Genomic DNA, 21081 nt, shown 5'->3' with positions numbered 1-21081 from the left:
GATAAAATAGATGCAAAGTCCTGGTGTATAAGCAGTATTTGAACAGATTGGAGCACATAAGATTACCCATGAATGTGTATTTATTGAAAATAATACTGTAGCTAAAACATGAGGGAAAATAATATTTAAAGAGTGAGCAAAACCAAAGGAGCCAGCAATGTAGCTGGAATACAACACTCAAGAGAGAAGGGAGATTGGCATCAAAAAACCAAATGTGAAAATCATTGACAGTGTCAAATGTATATCAGAAAGTAATAATTGATAATCAGGAAGTAATAGTTGATCCTTCTTCCTAACTAGTAAGCTAATATGATATGCGTACTAAAACATTAAACTGCTTTTCATCTCCTTTAATGCACATAGTAAGTATTTCCTGAGGTTTATTGGGTCGCACAATTCATGCAGGTGTATTTTCAGTATGCTTTAGTTCTCATGTGGTTGGGTGTTGTAATAGCACATGTCTATGTTGGATATATTTCTCTATGAATAGAAGCTTGTATTTAGCATTCTCGGGTTGGGTTTACCGGTTGAGTTTCTTTTCAGACTTCGTGTAAATATTCTCATCTAATAATTTCAAACCTATTGAATTAATAACTTATCTAAAACCAAAATTTTGGGACTTAAGATATGTTTATTTGAAAAAGTAAATAATGTATAGGTATTAGATAATAATAAAGATATGTTGAATGTTATAATCTTGATCATATCTTGATCATTTAACATGATCCAGTGATTGTCCATATTCATAGAATTTTTGAATGGCATGAACCAAAGTAGTTGTGCTAAAACTAGAAGCAAAAATACAAGAGTGGACCCCTCAGAGAATGAATTACACAGGCCTTATCCAGTCAGGAGTTATGTAGGGAAGTCATTAACCTGCTCTCCTTTCTTTCCCCCCTCCTCTTTGGTTTTGTTTTTTTGTTTTGTGGTAGTCTGACCCTTGGTTATCATTACAGAACTATGGAGGTGCAATGAGACCCCCACTGAATGCTTTAGGTGGCCCCGGAATGCCTGCAATGAACATGTAAGCAAAATGCTTATTACTCTGTTTAGTGAAGTCTTCTGTTTACTGTCTTCTGAAATTACACAAACATGTAAAGCAATTTAAGTACCTCAGTGTCTTTGCTGTATGAAAATTAACTAAACAGGAGTGTAATTTTTGCTTCATTTTCATGACTTACTATCATATTTTTCTCATTTTTACACAACTCTCAAATTCTTTTTGCATTTTAGGTACCATAAATCACAACCTTCAGTCTATTGCTTTTTAATAATTATGTATAGAGTCATATAGAATCTATATAACACTACGAAGAGATGCAGACACCAGAACCATGTACTAACTTTGCAGAGGTTGATAATTGAGAATTCTTACTCATGTTAATAAATTCTTTGTGGTAGCTGACAATACAGTTAATACTCATAAAAATATGTCTGTGTTTCCATCATTGGGGCCACTTTCAACACAAAAGAAGTTCTCTGTGGTGACATCCTCTGTCTTCAAGAATGCTCATAAGGGGCTGGAGAGATGGCTCAGTGATTAAGAGCACTGATTGCTCTTCCAGAGGTTCAATTCCCAGCAACCACATGGTGGCTTACAACCATCTGTAATAAGACCTGGCGCCCTCTTCTGGCATGCATACATGGAGGCAGAATGTTGTATACATAAATAAATAAATCTTTAAAAAAAAAGAATGCTCATAGTAAGGATTGGTTCTCTTTGAAAACTCAAGTTGTAAGTGGATGAAGAATAAACTGAAGATGTTTGTTTTACTGGAATGGCCTTTCCAGTCCAAAAAGAGTAGATTGTTTCTGTTGCCATGCAATTTTCTAAGGAATCTATTTATTTTGCATTCTCCAATCTTCCCTTGAAGGCCTGTATACACTAGGTCTTGCTAATGACTTTTCCGAATTCACCAGAGGATCACCAACGTGGCGGAGCCTAAAGGAAGCTCATCAGAAATGATTAACGTGTTCCATGTAGGCCTGTAAGGCTCCTCAACTTTACCTGCCATCTGCCTGTTTTTAGCTCCTTCCGTATTAAATGAAACAACTCTGCTGTCATCCAGTGGCGTGAAGACACACTGTGAAATGAGCTCTTCTGATGTATGCAGGGTTCTTTAAGCTTCTGAAACCATTTTCATAGGATGTAATTTTTACTAAAACTGAAAATAGGTTAATAAGTGGATACCAGCCAGACTCAAAACTAACAGAACAGGGAGGAAAGTAGGTCAAATTTTCCTATAACATCTTTTTGCTTTTGAAATAAAAATGGATAGACATGAAGTCTGGCTCTTGAACTCCTCACAGACTCACCCTTTATTAGCGCCTGCTCCAGAGGATTGAATGATATTTTCTACTTATGTCAAAGGCTGGAGCTCTTAACAGCGGGCTGGAAAAATACATGAGACTTAATTTAGATTCTCACTTTAAAAGTCAATATATTTTAGTAAATTTTCAATATGGTCAATCAGGTTGTCACAAGCATGAGAACTTATCTAATATCATTTGGTGGAGTGTGCTGTGTGATAAATTAGCCACACAGCCAACTTGAGATGAGCCTGGTTTTGCTGGCACATTGTAAAATTTTATTTTCATGTGACTTGAGAGACTCAAATAATTACTTAAAATTTTCTAGTTCCTTTTGGTGTATGTGCTTAAGCATTCACATAGGAGTACTCTTAATTCCCTCGACTGTTAAGCCTAAAAATGTGGCTAAAATTCTTAGTAGGATTTTTTGGGGGAGAGCTATTTAGGCTACTTAGCTATTAGATAGTTTGAAATATTTTCTCTTATATAAGATTCTACAATTGATATGAAGTCTAGTTATTAAAGAGTATAAAGCCTTACAAGCTTATTCCCATTTTTTTGTTATTTTCCCTTTTATTTTGGAGTCTTCTATAATTATTTTCATTTTTAGTAAATTAGGATTCTCTCAGAGACAATGAAATATACATATATATTTAAGCATAAAAATACTTTTCTATGGCAGGGAAACTTTGCAGTTAATCAAGTTCTAGTCAAAGAGGGAAATCATTGCATTGCTGCTCTCCCTAGCAAATCCAAGGTAAACTGAGACAGTAAAAACACCATGTCCTCGTGACATTTGTAAAGTAAATTGAATTAAAAGTTGTTATTTGTAATCTTTAAAGCAAATATGTGACTCCTCCTACATTTTTTTTTTAAAAAATGGCCCCTGGGCCTTTCTTCATGACATTTTAAAAGAAAAGAAAAAAAAAGGAAAACCCTGTTAGGCTACTGAAATTTTGAAAGATAAGACATGGTGTTCCAAGTTTTATTTTTAGATGAGTTAGGAGCAAGGACAGGCTTGCCAGAGAGTTGGGGAATATTTCTTGTTATTCCTTCTCATGTGCTGTGAAGATGGAACAGGAGTGTAAACAGCCAGCCCTGGCTATATTAATTAAATAAAATTATCAAATAATTAATTAAATGCTGTATTCTAACCAGCCACATAGCCTTTAATTGCAGAATTAAACATTCACAACAAAAATTTGCTAAGCTCATTAATAAAAGTTCATAAATAAACTTTGGTCACCTGGGGGAAAGGCTTACAGTGGCGGGAAGTTGACCCTCAGGACAAACTGCACATTCAGAGTAGGTTTTCATCTCTTCTATAGCAAGTAACTACCCAATAGTAATTGATGGATAGTAAAATTTACAAACTATAGTCAAAATGTAAACATTTCCAAGTGTATTACATATTGGCTTTGAAAGGAAACACCAGTAGCAAGATTCCAGGGCTTCAGGCCCTGCCCTGAGCACTGCCCCTGCAGCCAGTAGCCATTCCTAGAAAGGAGGGGCTTCCTGGAGGACTGCAGTGGGTTATTGAAGTGAGTGAACTCCACAGGGGAATTATCTCCTTGGTCGTCACTATTCCAGCAGTCCATCATAGTAGATGCTTATCAAAAATAGGTACATCTTTCACATATTCTCTTTTCTTTGCTTCTAAACAAGGCTCATCTAATGCTTATTCAAAATAATGCTTGTGAAGCAGTTGTCAGGTCAGCAGAAGTGGACATTGTTGAACTAACTCAGTTGTTCTTTAAAACCACAAGGTGTTGGATTCAGCACTATTTGTGGAACTTTGTTAGTGTGTTTATATGAGTTATATGTAATTTCCTATAATGTTAAAATGAAGTTAATATGAAATACAGAATTCTGCAAGTAGATTAGTGTAAACAATAGAAACAATGTTACTTATAATAAATTTAACATTGAATTTATATTATTTAAATAAAAATTTTTGACTTTTAATTTAGCTTCTAATTTAATAGATAAATTTAAGTTAAATGTTTTATTTCATTTATCTTTTTCATAGAGTTCTTTAAAAGAAATCACAGTGACTTTGGATCAGGAATGCACATGTCATAGCATGTGTGTGAAGGGTGGAGGAAGCTGTTTTCACCTTCCCCATTGGTTCCTGGGGACAGAGCTCAGGCTAGGAGGCTGGACAGCAAATACCTTTACCTGCTGACCCATGCTGTGAGCCCAATTCATATAGTTCTTAATGGGTCATTTCAGAGCTCTGATTGTTAACTATATATCATCATAGTATTTAACTTTCCCATGATCTGACTATTTTTTAGGCTGTTTGAAGACAGATGCACTGTATTTAACATCAGACAGACCGGCTGATCTTTCTACTCCGAGGCTTTATTAGAGCAGCGTGCATCCTGTTTTACATCATTTTATGTCCACCGGGACAATGAATCCTATATGTAAAATAGTCTTTGAAAAGTGTTCAGTAATCACTTGTGAAATTCTCATTACCATTGTCATCCTTATCAATATCACTTCAAGGGGAGAATTCTCCTCAGGGCAGTTAGAACAGTGCCTGAGGAGGGTTTATGCCCGCCCCCTCTGTTTACACCCTAGGAGTGCCAACCAAGCTAAACCAAAGTGGCTGTAAAGATCCCTAGGCAGACATAGCTAATATAATAGGTGTCTAGGACAGTGTCTTTATTTAATGTTGATTACTTTAGATTTAAGATTCATAGAGTCAAAGGACTGTTTTAAATTAGAAAATTTCACTGCCATAATAAGAACAGAATTTTCAGTAACTAATAAAAGAAAATAGTCTGATTTTCATAAAATGGTATTTATTCAAATGTACTTAAAACCACAGCCCAAGTATATGACTTTGGTTTTTATTAACTGGGCATTAATTTTGTTTATAGGGTAAGAAATATAAAACATTCTCCTGAATTCTAAAATGAAGTTGGTATAGATTATCTCCTTTCATTTCAAGACTTGTTCTCTCTACAACCTTCAACTAAAATTATGAAAATATGACTATTTATATCTGTAGAGCTGTAATTCACACACCCATTTAAAGGATGCATCCTTTTGTGGTAAACAACAGTACTGATACTTGGTAACTCAGTGGCAGCCTTACATTATAATGATATTGACAATGAGACTAACCTCAGACTCTATGCTTTCCAGTGGTAACCAAGTCTTCATTAGCACCAGATGGTACACTGATATATAATCTATTCTTAATATAATTTTTAAGGAGGCAAGTTTAGATAGTTCTTATTTGAAATTTGGCAGTAATCATTTATGTAATGTTTTATAAATAATTTCATTTTGAATGATACACAGGTTACTCATACTGATGTATTAGATTATATTTATCTGTATTTGATCCCTTTTACTCTGAAACTGGTAAAAATCATTTAGGAGCATATATAGATGGCTATGTGCGACTTCCATTTCTTGTCTATGAAAATAAATGGTATTTAACTATACATGAAATTTTCATGAAATAATTTTTTCGTTCAAGGGAAAACTATTAAAATGACTAAAAAGTGATTTGGGTGTGGTAACTGAATTACAGACATGAATGTTTTGAGCCGTGTTCTTTATTCACTGGGAAACCATTTAGGCACATGTTGAAATTTAATCTGTCATATCATTTTGTAGGGGTCCAGGTGGTGGTAGACCTTGGCCAAACCCAACAAATGCCAACTCAGTGAGTATATATTTTGCGCTTTGTAACATTTAGCAGTGAAAAGACTGTTTGCTTTTGAGAGCTCCACAAGAGCTGAGCATAGCTGTATTAAGCTTTTAAAGAAGGTGCTCAAAAATAGTTTATATTCTCTTAAAAATATATGTTTTTTAAGTTTTGTATTTTTTCATTTCCTCATGAAAACATGTGTTCTGTGGCAGTTAACAGATTTCGAAAGCTAGAAACAGTGAGTAATGCAATAGTGTGTCTGGTGATCCACACAGTTCATAAGGTTTGATCTTCTAGAGGAGCTAAAGATCATTAAGTTGCCAGATGAGATGAGTCTCGATTAGAGAAAACTGAATTGCTATGATTGTGTGCTGTTTATCATACCTACCAGGTGCACATTTGCCTAGTGCCTATTAACTAAATTACTATCCCTGCACATCTATGTATCTGACACCCTGGGAATCTTTCTTATATTTTTGTGGCAGTAGCTTAATACATTTTTTCTCTTAATGAGGTCACAGAGATATGTGCACAGGTTGAAAATTAAGCTATCAGGTTTTAAACTGAATGATTTTAGTTTCATGATCCTGGAGATAGTTTTTTTTCCTCTTTGAAATCAGAAGCATTCCACTAGGTGAGAGAAGCCTGTTTTAAACATTAGTGTGGTGTGCACACTGTACACAGACACCCAAGGTAAGGTAAGCCAAGCAGACTAAGCTCCATGAATGAAGTCCATGAGCACTAACTAAGAAAGGATGTAGCTTGCTGGTTGTGTACAGGTGCTTCCACTCACTGGTAATTGCCCAAATGCTAAATAAGTCTGAAACATAACTATTATTTAAGATTAATGTAAAACTTCAAAGAAGTAAAAAATAGGTATATGAGGTATGGGAAAAATAATCATAGACCCAATGCTGTTCTAAAACAAAATCCAAATTTCCTCCAAATCAATTAAATCATTCATGTTTTAGAGAAAACATTAATTTTGTATTTTCTTATTTTCCTTTGGCTTTAGTAGTCATGACATTGACTAATTGTTTCAGGTAAAGAGAAAGATGTTGCTTCTACTTGGGCGTTCGGTGAACTATTGAGAAAAATCTCTGTAAATAAAATATTATTTTGCCAAATTATATTGTAATGTGAATAACTTCTTCCCAGGGCTTTCAGTTGCTGCTAATGGCTTAGGAGATGTTTTCTTTTCTTTGCTTCTTGCTCTTTTTCTTAATTTGTTTATTTGGGGTTTCACTTTGAAATGGCATCTGGCACATAGTACAAATACTTTGCTATTTTTCTGTTAAGAGACCTATTAAAATGTTTCTAGGTAACACGGAGCTCTTTGACAGTCTTCCTAGTTCCAGAGTCCAGAAGTAATCCCTGTTCCCTCCATGACTGATGAAACTAGATAGAAAAGTGAAGCCTGTGCTGCTCCTAAGCTTAGTGTCCACACAGCCCTCCACTGCAGGCAGAGAACAATTTGTGCTCCGTGTTTTTCAGCACCTTTTTTCCCCCTTCATTTTCCAAGACAGGGTTTCTCTGTAGCTTTGGAGCCTGTCCTGGCACTCACTCTGTAGACCATGTTGGCTTCAAACCTACAGAGATCTGCCTGCCTCTGCCTCCCAAGTGCTGGGATTAAAGGCGTGTGCCACCACTGCCTGGCTAGTCCATCAGCACCTTTGATACATACCTGAGAGTCACTGAGGACCATGCATGGCATTTGGGGCGGTAATAGGGAAATAGCTGTGTTGTACCTGGTAGTATATTATCCAAGTAATGTGAATTTAATATGGGCAGAGGTGAGACAAAAATCCCATATTCTGTTGAATTTCAGTTATGAGGACCCTGTAGCTTCAGGACTCATCTGAGCATTGGTGTATTAGATCAGTGGCTCTAGATCATCTTAGACCCCAAGAAATACTAGGAACTGCACTGGAAATGGGCACAGTAACCTGCTCCATGGCCAGTCTGGAGTGGACATTTGACCAGTACAGTTTAGCAAGTAATAACTGAAGGTAATCCCTTTTGTTCATGTGTGCCTTATACAGAGATATCTCCCCTAACTCAAAGGATGTGCACCGGGTAAGCAGTGGGGCACATGTGAGATTCCCCGGAAACAGAAGGAAGTCTTCTTCCTAAGCTTACAGAGGAAGAATATGCCTCTCAGAGAGTGAAGAGCGAAAGGAGAAACTGCAGACAGTGGGCGGCCTTCTAGAAGAGAGGACTTGTGTGAAACAGAGAGGCAATGGCGAGCCTTTGCTCCCCAAACACAGTTGACTGCTGTGGAGTGGTGACTCATCTGGGTTATTTTGATTGACTCTCTGTACATATTTCCTATGACAGAGCCTTTCAGCTGATGTTGCTGGTGTGTGTCTGCCTGCTCAGGAAAGCATATTAAAGTGGACTTTCTGGTTTTTTTTTTATCTTTTTATAATAATCATGAAGCCACGTCATATACGCAGGTAGCTGGGAGAAGGCCCAGGCCTTGCCATGCACCGTGTGCTGATGTTCTCTCTTTGCTTCACAATAACTCCGAGCAGCCGTCCCTGCTCTGTGTAAGTCTCCTGAGGTCCACACCAGCTATTTCAGTGGTTCTCCTGAAAGTGCCCCTGCCAAACCATGCTGAGGGTCCTAGCCCTGACCCTGACTGATGCTGGTTTAAGCTACAGATCTTACTGGACTTGTCCCAGTTGTCTAAATAGTATCTTTATGCCACTCTTCGGCCCTGTACCTGCTGCTTTTCTTCCGGAACAGCCTGCTCAGCTCGCATTTGTCTCTGCTAACTGCAGCTGTGTTGACTGTGGAGCAGTTGTTCAGAATGTCCCGTAGCTTGGTTTTGCTGACACCTGCCCGGATTGGCGGGAGGAGCTTTGTGTTTTCCTCACAACACCATTGCTGGAGACTCCTGTGGGCCTGTCTTGCCTCTGGTCACCTTAATTTGGATTGTTTGGCTAAGCTGCTGCTGTGCAGTGTCTGTTACACGAAAATTACTGTTTTTCTCTATAAATACCCATGTAGAACCATATTTGAAGCTGAGGTAAATGTTCTTTTTCTTCCTCATCCTCAGCAGCCATTTCTAGCATCTATTGGTGATTCTTACCTGAACCTTTTCTTTCCCTACTGCAGTGATCACCGAATGGATATTTTAAAATGTTTTCTTTCCTTCTCTCTTGGTTGAATTTTTAGTAGAGCAAAGGCTTGTTCATTCTGAATGCTCTCTATTTATTTACTTTTCATTATAGTTATTAACGCATTCATTGTACAGATTAATGGGAATCTCTGTTCTCACATGCATTTGTTCATTTGTCCTGTCTATCCACACTTCAAACCTCTATCCTACCTTTTTCATTATTCTTCCAGCCCCCTCCCCAGTCCTTAGTAGTCTTTCTTCTAAAAACCTTGATTTAAATCTGATTTAGGTTCCAAGAGTTGAGAAAATGTACCTCTCAGAGCTTCCCTTTGCTCTATAGCCCTTGTTCATACCACCAACTATTAGTATTAAGACACAGAATTCCTGTCTAGCTTAGTCATGCAACATACTTGACCTTTAATTTTCTTAATCAACTCTTTGTACCTAGATGATTGTGACCCTTTGCCTCTGTGATCTTACTTACCAACTGTGTCTTCATTTTAACATGTTTACTATATTTTGTGTGTGCACACATGCATACGTGTGTGTGTGTGTGTGTGTGTGTTCCTAACTGTATGTAAGAGCACCCCATGCATACAAGAAGAGCCTATGGAGTTCATGAGAGTACACTGGACTCTCTGGAGCTAGAATTATGACACCATTTATCATTATGTCCTTCCAAATAATTTATGAAATGATTCTCAGTTCTGCAATTCTGTGTATTGTGGTCAGCATTCCCCACAACCCCCTTTGCCATCTCTTGACTGAAAATGTACATGTCTAGAAAACCCTTTACTTTCTATTGCATGCATTTGTTCCTGGTCCAAGCATGTGGCCTTATCTTTTACCATACAGCCCACAAATCCTACAGTGTAGCAGCCATTAAACAATTGTGTAACATCCCCTGAATGTACTGTGCAGCCTCATTTCTTTTCGTTCCTTCAGGTCTTCTCATCATTCTTGTTTTCCCTGCCTTCTTTCTGTGCATCTCAGATTTCCAGCTCAGAAACAAACCCACTATACTCATCAGTGTCTTTGTCTCTTTCAGTGTAGTGTGTGTCTTTCATGCTGTGTTATCCCATCCTGGGCATCTTTCAAGAGCACAGATTCAGTTATGTGCCAGGAGTAGGAGCCCAAAGATACAGAATTATAATCAGATGACTGAATATATTGTAGAAATAGTTTATATAAACTAAAATAAAAGAGCTTGTCCAGACAAAGATGGGAGTAAATTTAACAGCTAGGTGAGATAAGAATTGGTAAAGTATTTAAAGTGAAAATTCTGTTTCACCATGTGAAAGGACTGTCAAGACCTAGTTGGAGGTGCTGTCATTGAAAACTAACAGAAGGCTTTTGTTTTCTTTTTCTCTCTAGCATAATAATTGTAATTTTAAATCTGTAAACAGCATCATGCTGAACTGAAAATAATGGTTTAATGTATGGCAGGAGGGCAAAATATCTACTCAGGATGACATAATGGCTCTGAAGGCCAGCTCACAGAGGGAAAAAGAAGTCCAAATTTCAGAATTTATTTTTCATTCAGAAATTTCATGAGCTGTGTGCTGGACCCCTTTGGTAACTTGAAATCTGACAAATGGAAATATTTATAACAAGAATTTTTCTTCCTCCTAAAGTTTGTGTACTCATTACTTACATGTCAGGGCTTCTGCAAAGGCTGAACCAGAAAGTGTGATGATTGTTAGGGCAGAGCATAGAAAATATAACTAGTATGTCACAGAGTGTGGTTATATTTGTGATTTTCTCATCCTTGCTTTATATTTTCCTCCAGGAAATCTCTTGTAAAACAGAGAAGCTAACTAGCAGATGATGAGAGAAGTAGGAATCAGTTTGGTAGGCTTTGGAAGAATAATTAAGATACTTGGGAGACAAACTACAGAGTATAGGAGAATACAGGGCTATTTAGTTGTAAACAGACCAAGACTAATTGACTAAGAAAACATGAAAGTGTAATAAAAAGAAATCCAACAGGAATGCAGGGTAAGTTTTGTAAGCACGAGTGTAAGAGAGATGTCAGGCAAAGGAGTTGCCCAGATGTTTGCACAGGGGTGCTGAACTCTCAGAAAGGAAAGAGAAAATGCAGTATGTTACAGAGTTCAAGAATGTATTATAAAGATGATAAAAGATGGTTAGATTATTGTGCTAGATAATATCAGAGTAAGAAAACACTGACCAGGTGCTGAAGACAGGGAGATGAGATGTGTTCTAGGAACCAGGAGAATAATGACAATTCAAAGGGGGTAAATGTCTGTATTTAAAGCAATGTGTTAAGAAGTCTGGATGGTAGATCATGACCTAAAAAGGGCATAAGAAAGCAAGGTCATGAGCTTTCTGAACGGAGGCCAGGGTCAGTGCTGTGAGAGACCCTAGTACCCAGGGGAAGTAATGCATTTCACTAGTAGCTGAGCACCACAGCAGGTTGGGCTCAGTCAGCCCCTACAAACACCAACCAGAGTAGAGGCTTTGGCACCCTGTGCTCTGTGCTCACACAAAATAAGGACCCCAAACAGTGAGGAGAAAGCCTTTTCAAATAGCTTACTGTTAAATAGTTCTAAAAATCATCAAATATTTTAAAGGGGAAACTGCTTTATGGAGTTCCTTATTTGTGGCCTCGTATTCCTGTGTTGTTATGTCAGGTTTAGGGGCCATCAGAGAAAGGAATCAGCGTTTTCACCACTCAGGTCTTATTCTGGCCCTGACTAGCTCATTCCAGGGAGACAAATTATTGTCTTTCCTCAGAATAAAGCTCATGGGCTGTATTATGCAAGTGAGCTAGTGGGCTTGTTGAAAAAGAAAATGTTTAATTTTCCATTTACACCCACACTTAAGTGTTCATTTTAAAGTATGTTTTTACTGTTCACTTCCTTCATCAGCGCCTTGTGAATCAGAACCTCCTCCTGCCTGGAAAATGGCCTCTTCCAGGGAGCTTCATCTGAAGACAAAGCACATTCCTCACAGATTATCAGCCAATTCCTTTGAATTGATTGCATTGTTTTAATATTAACTAGGCAGGGAGTGTGAGAAATGACATGTACTGCTTGGAAGTAGCAGCAAATGTCTTTTAAAGTGTACATAGACTAGAAGTTTTATATGTACAGGCTACTAATCTGAAATGTTCTGGTTTCCTGGTCTTAGCTGTACAAGTATACATCTTCTATTTATAGACTATCTCATTAGTACCGCACAGTGGATACAACTCACCTAAGCCAATATAATTTGAAACTATAATTTTGAATTCCTCTTGACTAAAATCTATATTTTCTTGTGAGTTCAGTATAATGTTACAATTGTTTGGATTTTTGGCACTTAGAGAGATATAAATTTCTTTATGTTTTATTGTACTTTGGAATGCATTTTAAACTTGATTTTTAAAAAGCTGATTTATTTAATTCAATCTCGTTTAGTCACATGAATCAAAATATTTGTTTCTGTCCTGCTCATGTTTCAGATACCGTACTCCTCAGCATCTCCTGGAAATTATGTAGTAAGTACATTTGGGTTTGTTTGCTCGTAAGAATTGATGTTACATTTTATTTGAGCAGTGAAACTGTTGCCCAGATGTTCCGAAGAGCCCCTGTGTATTGACCAAGAAGTGAACATCTTGGGTTGTTTCATCTGCCAACCTCAATACATATGTTGATGTTCATTAGTGAAACAGTTATCAGTCTGGCTAGAATTGCCTGGAGTACTCTGCTTTACTTTGGCATATGTTTCTGGGAACTACTACAATACTCTCTATCCAATCATGAGGAGAGTCATCCCAGTTATAGAATGTTATGCTTGAATTCACAGTTCTCCATAAGAGTAATGTACACACCCTCTCCCTGCCCGCTCACCACACATAAAGGCTAAGAAAACATGACGTTTTATCCCAACCACAAAGTGGATCAGACTGCAGTAATAATTTGGAAGGATCTTACAGGCTTTTTCTATTACTAGAAACTGAAAATACCTATTTCATTGTTACAATCTAATACATATTAACATTTCTCAGTATTTTTGTAGACCTAAAGCCAAAACTTGCAGGTTTTGGACCTCCTCTCTTAAAGTCACAGATGACCCTTTGGCTTCACTCTTTTATGTTCCTTGTTCATCCAAAGACCTCCAGAAGTGATAAATTTTTTTGGTAAAATTTAGGAGAAAATATTAACACAAAAGCAAGTATAAAATAGTAAAGTAGGAAGCCTTTTCCAAAGTAATTTTCAGAGGTTATGGGCAACTACAACGCAGTAAATACAGGTACACAAGAGGAAGATGAATGAGCACCTTAACTGCTGCAGAAACACTACGTGCTGCTCCTGGACCTGGGTCTTAGTGCTCAGGGTTCCCCTGAGCCGTTCCAGCCAAAGACGGCCAACTCTTGACACAATATGTATGAAACAAAACAAATGAATTAGAATGATTCTCTTTCTTAAAGTCACTTAATAGGCTTGAAAAGTTGTTCATGAGATTATATACATTTATTTTAAAAGACATTTTAGTTGTTTACTTAGAGGGAAGTGCAGATATTATTTGAAGTAACTGATAGACTGTATGTACACACTCAGAGTAAAGATTTAAGTTAATTTGACCACTATACATAGGGTACCTGAAGAATTCTAAAGCTCGTTGGTTTAGTTGTCAGAATTAAGGGCAGGGGTTGTGGAGCTGCAGCCTCTGTAGCCGCAGCCTCAGAGAGGACCGTGTCTCATTTCTCACTGAAGCGATAGCTAGTGTACTGAGCTCTGTGTCGCAGCTGGAGCCAACAGAGAAAAGAAACGGCGTTAGTTCGTCTGGAGTGCGGACCTCTGAGTGTCTCTTAGAGACTCTCTGTGAGTTTTAGTAAAAGCCAGTGACGCAGAATGTCAGAAAATTACAGCGAACAATTAAAGTACACGTGAATTATTCCTACTTTGTTGATTTGTAAAGGCCCTATTAAGTGGTTTCTTCTTAACCTCATTATAGGTGATGTGATTAAATCATGAATAATAAACCAGTGTTACAGACTTATTGTTTTTGGAAACTTGTCAAAACAGTCTCAACATAGTTAAGCTAAATTATGTTTTGCATAATATTGAGTTGATTGTGAAGCAGAGAAAATAAATTAGAGAGGAAATATATTTGCTTTGTATTTTAAAATTGGATTATTATAGAGATAAGTATAACCTTTTTCTGCTTTTCCTTACATTGTTTAATGAAATGCTTTATTTTTTCTGAAATCTTTTGTAATTATTTAGGGTCCTCCAGGAGGCGGAGGGCCACCAGGAACGCCCATCATGCCTAGTCCAGCAGGTATGGTAATTCCAACAAGATACATGGGCATTTGACTCCTAAGATAAAACCACAGAATATAGAATTTTTTTTCTTAAATCAACTTAGGAATTTTTATTGTCTCAACATGTTTAAAGACTGGAGGAAGCAGGCGAGAAGAAGTCAAGATCTTAGCTTCAGTCCTTAAAGATTTAGAAAATTCCTCTTGTGTGGATTATAGATTTAGACAATATGGGCAATGTGTTGATTTATATGAATTGCAGATAACTTACCTGCAAATCCCTTAAAACTGAGAAGAATCCATAGCCCCCAACTCAGAAAATCTCCAGGAGTAAAACTAAAGGCATAGACCCATTAGATTAGAATGGCAAACTGACTCCCACCCCACATCTACCATGTTACTGAGTATGGATGTGCTTATAGTATTGTTTACCCTACATGTCTATAGGAATTTATTAGTTAATAGATTGACTGGCTACTGCTGAAAGATTTTTTTAATCTTCTAAAATGAGATATACTTGAGTATTTCCATAATAATTCAATATAATCATTTCAAATAGCATTAGCCTATTTTTTTCTTGAAACTTTAACAGAGTGTTAAACATATTTGGAGACTAGTAATTGGAATTTAAATTATCAAAGATCCGTCAAGTTATGGAACATGTATCAAGGGCTATCAGGTGGTTCTTAAGAATTGATTCCAGATCCCTTAGTGCTGGAATTGCCGATGATTGGGAGCCCCTTGATATTTATGTTGGGAACTGAACTCAGGTCCTCTGCAGGAGTGGTATGTGCTCTTAACAGTAGGGTCACCTCTCCTGACCCACAATTTTGTATAGACGTGTATGTATGTATGCATGTATTATGTATGTATGTATTATGTATGTATTATGCATGTGTGTATGTATGTATGTGTATTGCACACATGTATATTTATACATATGTATGTGTCCCAGAAATTTTAAAATCAGAGAAATAAGCTAAGGTTTTCAGTATTTCTTGGTAATAAAATAGATTTGAAATGTTTATAATTAAAAATAATTTTAGTATGGTTCACCGTGAAGTCAAATATATTTAGATTTAGTTCTAAGATATACAGGAGTTTAACATTCATTATTATTAATAATGCTGGCAAATAATTTTTTATTTTGTATATTTTATTTAAAACCAAATTTGGCAATATGAAATGTTACTTAAATTTACTATTTCTCTCTTTCCATAAAATTGTCATTATCTCTATCTTCAAAGTGTCCACACTGAAAATGAAGCAGAATCCATCAAAGATAAATTTATGAACTAATTGCCTCCCGTGCATTTCAGTCTCATATTATGAAGCTAATGTGTAGTTTATGAGATGGTGTATGATTTTTCTCTTTTTGCTATTGACTAGAACCTACCTTCAAGCAACACTAAGCATATCAAGGGATGAGTAGTCTACCGACATCTTCAGCGTGCCTTGCTGGCCTTGCTCACATACTTTTAGAAAGGCATCCTTTAATAATGGGCCTGTGTCCTCAGCCCCAAAGACGCATGCCCATAGGTTCACTTCAGTGTAAGACTCTTCCATGAATCAAAAGGAGTCAGGCATTTCCCAGAGAGCCATCCTTAATGCTTTTGATAATTTTCTCTCATTTGGATGAAATTATCTTTTCAATTAGTCTTAAAAATGATAAATTCATCTCTTGCATATTTAAAATACGTAATCCATTTTTCTTTCACCAAAAGTAAAGATAAAACTTATTTAAAGTTTTCATATATTTAAAAACAAATCCAAAATTTTCTGAAATATCATAGAACTTTCTAGACAAATTAAATGCAATAAATATAATTTGTTGTCCGAGGCACCCAAGCTAAGTAAAATATAGCCCATTTCTCTCTGATGAAGTCTCCATAGCCAGGATGAGCAGAAGGGAGATAGAAGGCTCCCTGCATTGGTTGGGGAGCATGCATGCACTCAGAAACCTCAGGGAAACTTACACTAGAAACAGCATTTGAAATGGGCCTTGAATAGTGACCAGAACTCCTGTAGGTGGGGCTGGTGAGAAGATTCTAGGCAGGAGAGAGAATGAAAATAGAAGATGGGCAAGGCTGGTGGTAGACAAGAAGGATTAAGTTACCTTAAGTGATAGAAGTATTCATGAAGGAGGACATGAAAAAATTATAGCTGCAAAAATAGGGTGGGATCTCACTTACTGTTCAAAAACAAAAAGGCCAGCCTGAGGGGATGCATTCTGGTTTATTTACTATTATGAGGTATTTATTTAGAAGTAATCTAGCTGCTCTTAGTGGCACACACGTTTAATCCCAGCACTTGGGAGACAGAGGCAGGTGGACTTCTCTGAGTTCAAGGCCAGCCTGGTCTACATAATAAGTTCAAGGACAGCCACAGGTACACAGTGAGACCTGGTCTCAAAAAAAAAAGTAAAATCTAGTGCTGAGATTTATATATCACTGTTGCTAAATGACCAATGAATAATACTGTGCCTACTCTAAATACTACACATGAAAATCACAGGCTAATTAATGTCTAGTAAGTAGACACACACGGCAGAAGTAATTATATTTCTCTGTGGTCATTACCATAAGAAAGCATCTTATTTTACCCTCTCTGTTGAGTCAATACAAAACTCATTTTTTTCAAACACTTAATCCTTTTCAAAATAAAGATCTATTGTAACACATGTAAGTAAACTTGGTAATTTTAAGAAAATAAAAAACTTTTATAACTAATTTCCTCAATGTAAAATAATTGACTCTCAGTCTGGGTTTTACTTCATAAAATATGTGTGGAGATTGAATTAGAATTAGCTAGTAGGCATGAAGTATAAGTTCTAGAGTAGTGTAGACTCTTGTGTACACTTATAGAGTAAATATTGCAGTTATTTTAATAAAAGAACAGAAGAAAGTCATCAAAAAGTTGCTGAAAGCCATGGGTGGTAATTCAGTACTTGGGAAACTGAGACAGGAGGATTGCTGTGAATACAAGGCCAGATACAGCCATAAGACAAGACCATCTCAGGAAAGGAGAAACGAGTCAATAGAGGTCTCTGCTTCTTCTTCAAGCAAGACTGTTTCTTTTACTAGTCTTGTTGTAATCTCATGTTTGAAATTAAGTCAGTATATTCTACCAGTTTCATCCTAAAACTCACAGTTTTCCCTTTAGAATTCTAAGAAAATCCTGAAAATTGAAAAGCTACTTAATTTGAATTTTTAAAATTGTCTGATATCATTGCTTATGGAGTCAAATATACTGTAATTTTTTGAAATTCCTAATGTTCAATTGACCTGAATTACTGAGGTGTTTACACCTCTCTTCATGTTCCTGACTTATGACTTTAGAACAGTCCAGTTTGGGTCAGATAATGACTGCCAGGAAATGTTTCCAAGCATTGCTAATGACTATGTCTGCTGTGTATCTAGCTGGCAAGTTCTGTGTATGCCAACGTCATTTTTGGTTGTTTTGTGACGGCTTTGGTAGAAATATTAATTAAGTGATGTTTTGTTTCAGATTCAACAAATTCTGGAGACAATATGTATACTTTAATGAACGCAGTACCTCCTGGGCCTAACAGACCTAATGTAAGTATGGATTTTAAATTTGGGTTATAATATAGTAATTTTCCAAATAAATTTAGATATAGATATAAACATGTTATGCTTATATGTAAGTACATAGGGTAGCTAAAATTGAAAAAAAGTCAGCAAATACATGTATTGCATATCAAACTAATTAAAACCTACATGCCTGTAGTCTTGGAATCTCCTAAAGCTGCAGAGGCAGGGAAGAGTAGCATGCGGCACATCACAGGCTCTTGGACTCCCATTCTAACTTCCCACACAGCTCTTAACTGTGCTCTTGTTAAAAGCCCGGTGAGAACATTCCATCCAGTCACTCTCTGACGTTCCAGTTGTGAGCATGCATCACAAGTTCTTTCTAAAAGACCAATTGTGCTTTATTTCATTTTGTTCTCTTACTGTGTGCGTGTGTGCACTTGTGCTGGTTACGTGTGCTATGGTACACATGCGGAGGTCAGAGGGCAACTAGAAGTACAGCTTTCTCTCCATCCACTATGTTTATTCTGGGGATTGAGCTCAGATTTTGGGTGGCAAAGTGCCTTGGCCATCTTTCCTACCTACCTGTCCGTGTGTTTTTAGCAGCAACCTTGTTCTCCTGGGAAGGTGTGTGAGCTGGTGGCATTTAGGCTTGTCTGAATAGTTTCCCCCCCAAGCCACCCACCCAGCCTGCCTGCCTGCCTGTCTTCTTTCCTTCCTTTTCTTTTCCCTGTGCCCTCCCCTTCCCGTCTTCTTTAATCTGCTCTGGCCCTGAAGGCTAGTGTGATTCAGCACTCTGACCACACACACTCTAATCAATGCTCAGTCCATGTGGATTGAAGTATGAATTGGAAACATTTAGAAGAAAATGCTGCCTTCGGTAGGTACTTACCTCCAAGCATAAGATGACCATACCTGCCTTCAGTTGGCACAGAAGCATTCTAGAGGCGTGTGGAGGTGAAAGGGCACTGACAGTGAACTCCCCTCACAGCTCTGCCCCAGCATGTCAGTTCATAGCTACTCTAAGATTTTACTTGAAAAGAAGCAATCCTGCTGCTTTACAAATGGGAGCGGAGCTGCAGCAGTCTGAAGTAAGCTGGCGCAGCCCAGGTGACTAAAAACAGTTAGCAGTGCATCCCTAAGTAGCTGAATGTGTTTAACCTGCAGGAGGAAGTCATTCTCTGTCCCCATTCAGTGATCTCTCACCTACTAAGACAGTGTTGATACTGGCATCGTGATTCAACAGAAATATTCATAATGAGCCAATAGCATCCGCAGCTTCTTTTTTATTAATTTTTTTTCTTTTATTTTTTCTCAATTCTTTTTTTTTCTTTTTTTATTGAGAAAAGGAGAAGAAAAAAAAAAAACAAGTTTCCACCTCCTCCCAACCTCCCATTTCCCTCCCCCTCCTCCCCCCCTACGCCCCCTCCTCCCACCCTTCTCCCCCTCCCCCCACTCCTTTCCCCCTCCCTCTCCAGTCCAAAGAGCAGTCAGGGTTTTCTGCCCTGTGGTAAGACCTAGGACCTCCCACCTCCGTCCATATCTAGGAAGGTGAACATCCAAACTGGCTGGGCTCCCACAAAGCCATCACATTACGTAGGATCAAACCCCCGTGCCATTGTCCTTTGCGTCTCATCAGCCCTCATTGTTCGCCATGTTATTAATTTTTTTAAAGAAAACAATCTATCTTTTTTCATTATACATACCAATCCCAGTTCCCACTCCCTTCTCTCCTCCCAGTCCCTTCACATACTCTCCCACCCCACCCCCATCCACTCCTCAGAAAGGGTGAGGCACATTGCTTTGGGCTGAGCAAGGTATCCATCCAAAGAGAATAGGTTCCCAGAAAGCCAGTACATGCAGTGGGGATAAATCCTGGTTCCACTGCCAGTGGCCCCTCAGTCTGCCCCAACCAGGCAACTGGCAACCACATTCAGAGGAACTAATTTGATCCTAGGCTTGTTCCTTCCCAGTCCGGCTGGAGTTGGTGAACTCCCATTAGCTTAGGTAGACTGTTTCAATGGGTGAACCCATCCATCATGTTCTTGACCTCTTTACTCATATTTTCATTCCTCTCACTCTTGAACTGGACTTTGGGAGCTCAGTCCAGTGCTCCGATACGGGTCTCTGCTTCTGTTTCCATCAGTTGCTGGATGAAGGTTCTATTTTGATATTTAAAATATCCATCAGTCTGACTAGAGGGCAAGGCAAGTTCGGGCCCCCTCCTTCTATTGCTTAGGGTCTTAGCTGGGGTCATCCTTGGGGATTCCTGGGAATTTCTCTAGAGACAGATTTCCTTTGCTTTGCAGAAACTTCTCAGTTTTAGGAGGTCCCATTTATTTATTGTTGCTCTCACTGTCTGTACTGCAGGGTGATATTTAGGAAGTTGTCTCCTGTGCCCATGCATTAAAAACTACTTCCCACTTTCTCTCCTATTAGGTTCAGTGTGGTCAAATTTATATTGAGGTCTTTAGTTCATTTGGATTTGAGTTTTGTACATGGAGATAGCTATGGATCTATTTTCATTCTTCTGCTTGTTAACATCCAGTTATGCCAGCACCATTTGTTGAAGATGATTTTTTTCCATTGTATAATTTTAGTTTCTTTGTCAAAAGTCAGGTGTTCATAGATGTGTGGATTAATATCTGGGTCTCCGATTCGATTCCATTGGTCCTCCTGTCTGTTTTTATGCCAGTACCAGGCTGTTTTCATTACTGTAGCTCTGTAGTAAAGTATGAAGTCAAGGATGGTGATGCCTCTGGAAGTTCCTTTATTGTACAGGATTGTTTTGGCTACCCTGGGTTTTTTTTTTCCATATGAAGTTGATGATTGTCCTTTCAAGGTCTGTGAAGAATTGTGTTGGGATTTTGATGGGGATTGCATTGAATCTATAGATTGCTTTTGGTCGGATTGCTATTTTTATTATGTTGATCCTACCTATCCAAGAGCATGGGAGATCTTTCCATTTTTCTGGTATCTTCAATTTCTTTCTTAAAAGACTTAAAGTTCTTGTCGGATAGGTCTTTCACTTCTTTGGTTAGTGTTACCCCAAGATAATTTTTGTGGCTATCGTGAAAGGTGATGTTTCTCTGATTTCTTTCTCAGCTTCTTTATCATTGTATATAGGAGGGCTACTGATTTTTTAGTTGATCTTGTA

General features: G+C 37.8%; 1 protein-coding gene across 4 annotated transcripts in view; it reads left to right on the top strand.

The window, feature by feature from the left end:
* Positions 1–21081, top strand: part of Ssbp2 (single stranded DNA binding protein 2) — a 254278-nt gene that overhangs the window by 216072 nt on the left and 17125 nt on the right. For 2 of the 4 annotated variants that reach the window (XM_041663319.1, XM_041663317.1), the window contains 5 exons: positions 933–1024; positions 5947–5995; positions 12571–12606; positions 14339–14393; positions 17881–17951. In XM_041663319.1, coding sequence (XP_041519253.1) covers positions 933–1024; positions 5947–5995; positions 12571–12606; positions 14339–14393; positions 17881–17951 — 303 coding nt within the window. The remainder of the gene's footprint in view (positions 1–932; positions 1025–5946; positions 5996–12570; positions 12607–14338; positions 14394–17880; positions 17952–21081) is intronic. The other 2 variants (XM_041663320.1, XM_041663318.1) reach the window with 1 other exon arrangement.

The sequence above is a fragment of the Microtus oregoni genome, unplaced genomic scaffold (genome assembly GCF_018167655.1).
Source record: "Microtus oregoni isolate MIOR12 unplaced genomic scaffold, Mior012 000014F_ref0000157, whole genome shotgun sequence".
Classification (NCBI taxonomy): domain Eukaryota; kingdom Metazoa; phylum Chordata; class Mammalia; order Rodentia; family Cricetidae; genus Microtus; species Microtus oregoni.
The sequence above is the reverse complement of the archived record's forward strand: the minus strand, read 5'-3'. Positions and strand labels throughout refer to the sequence as shown.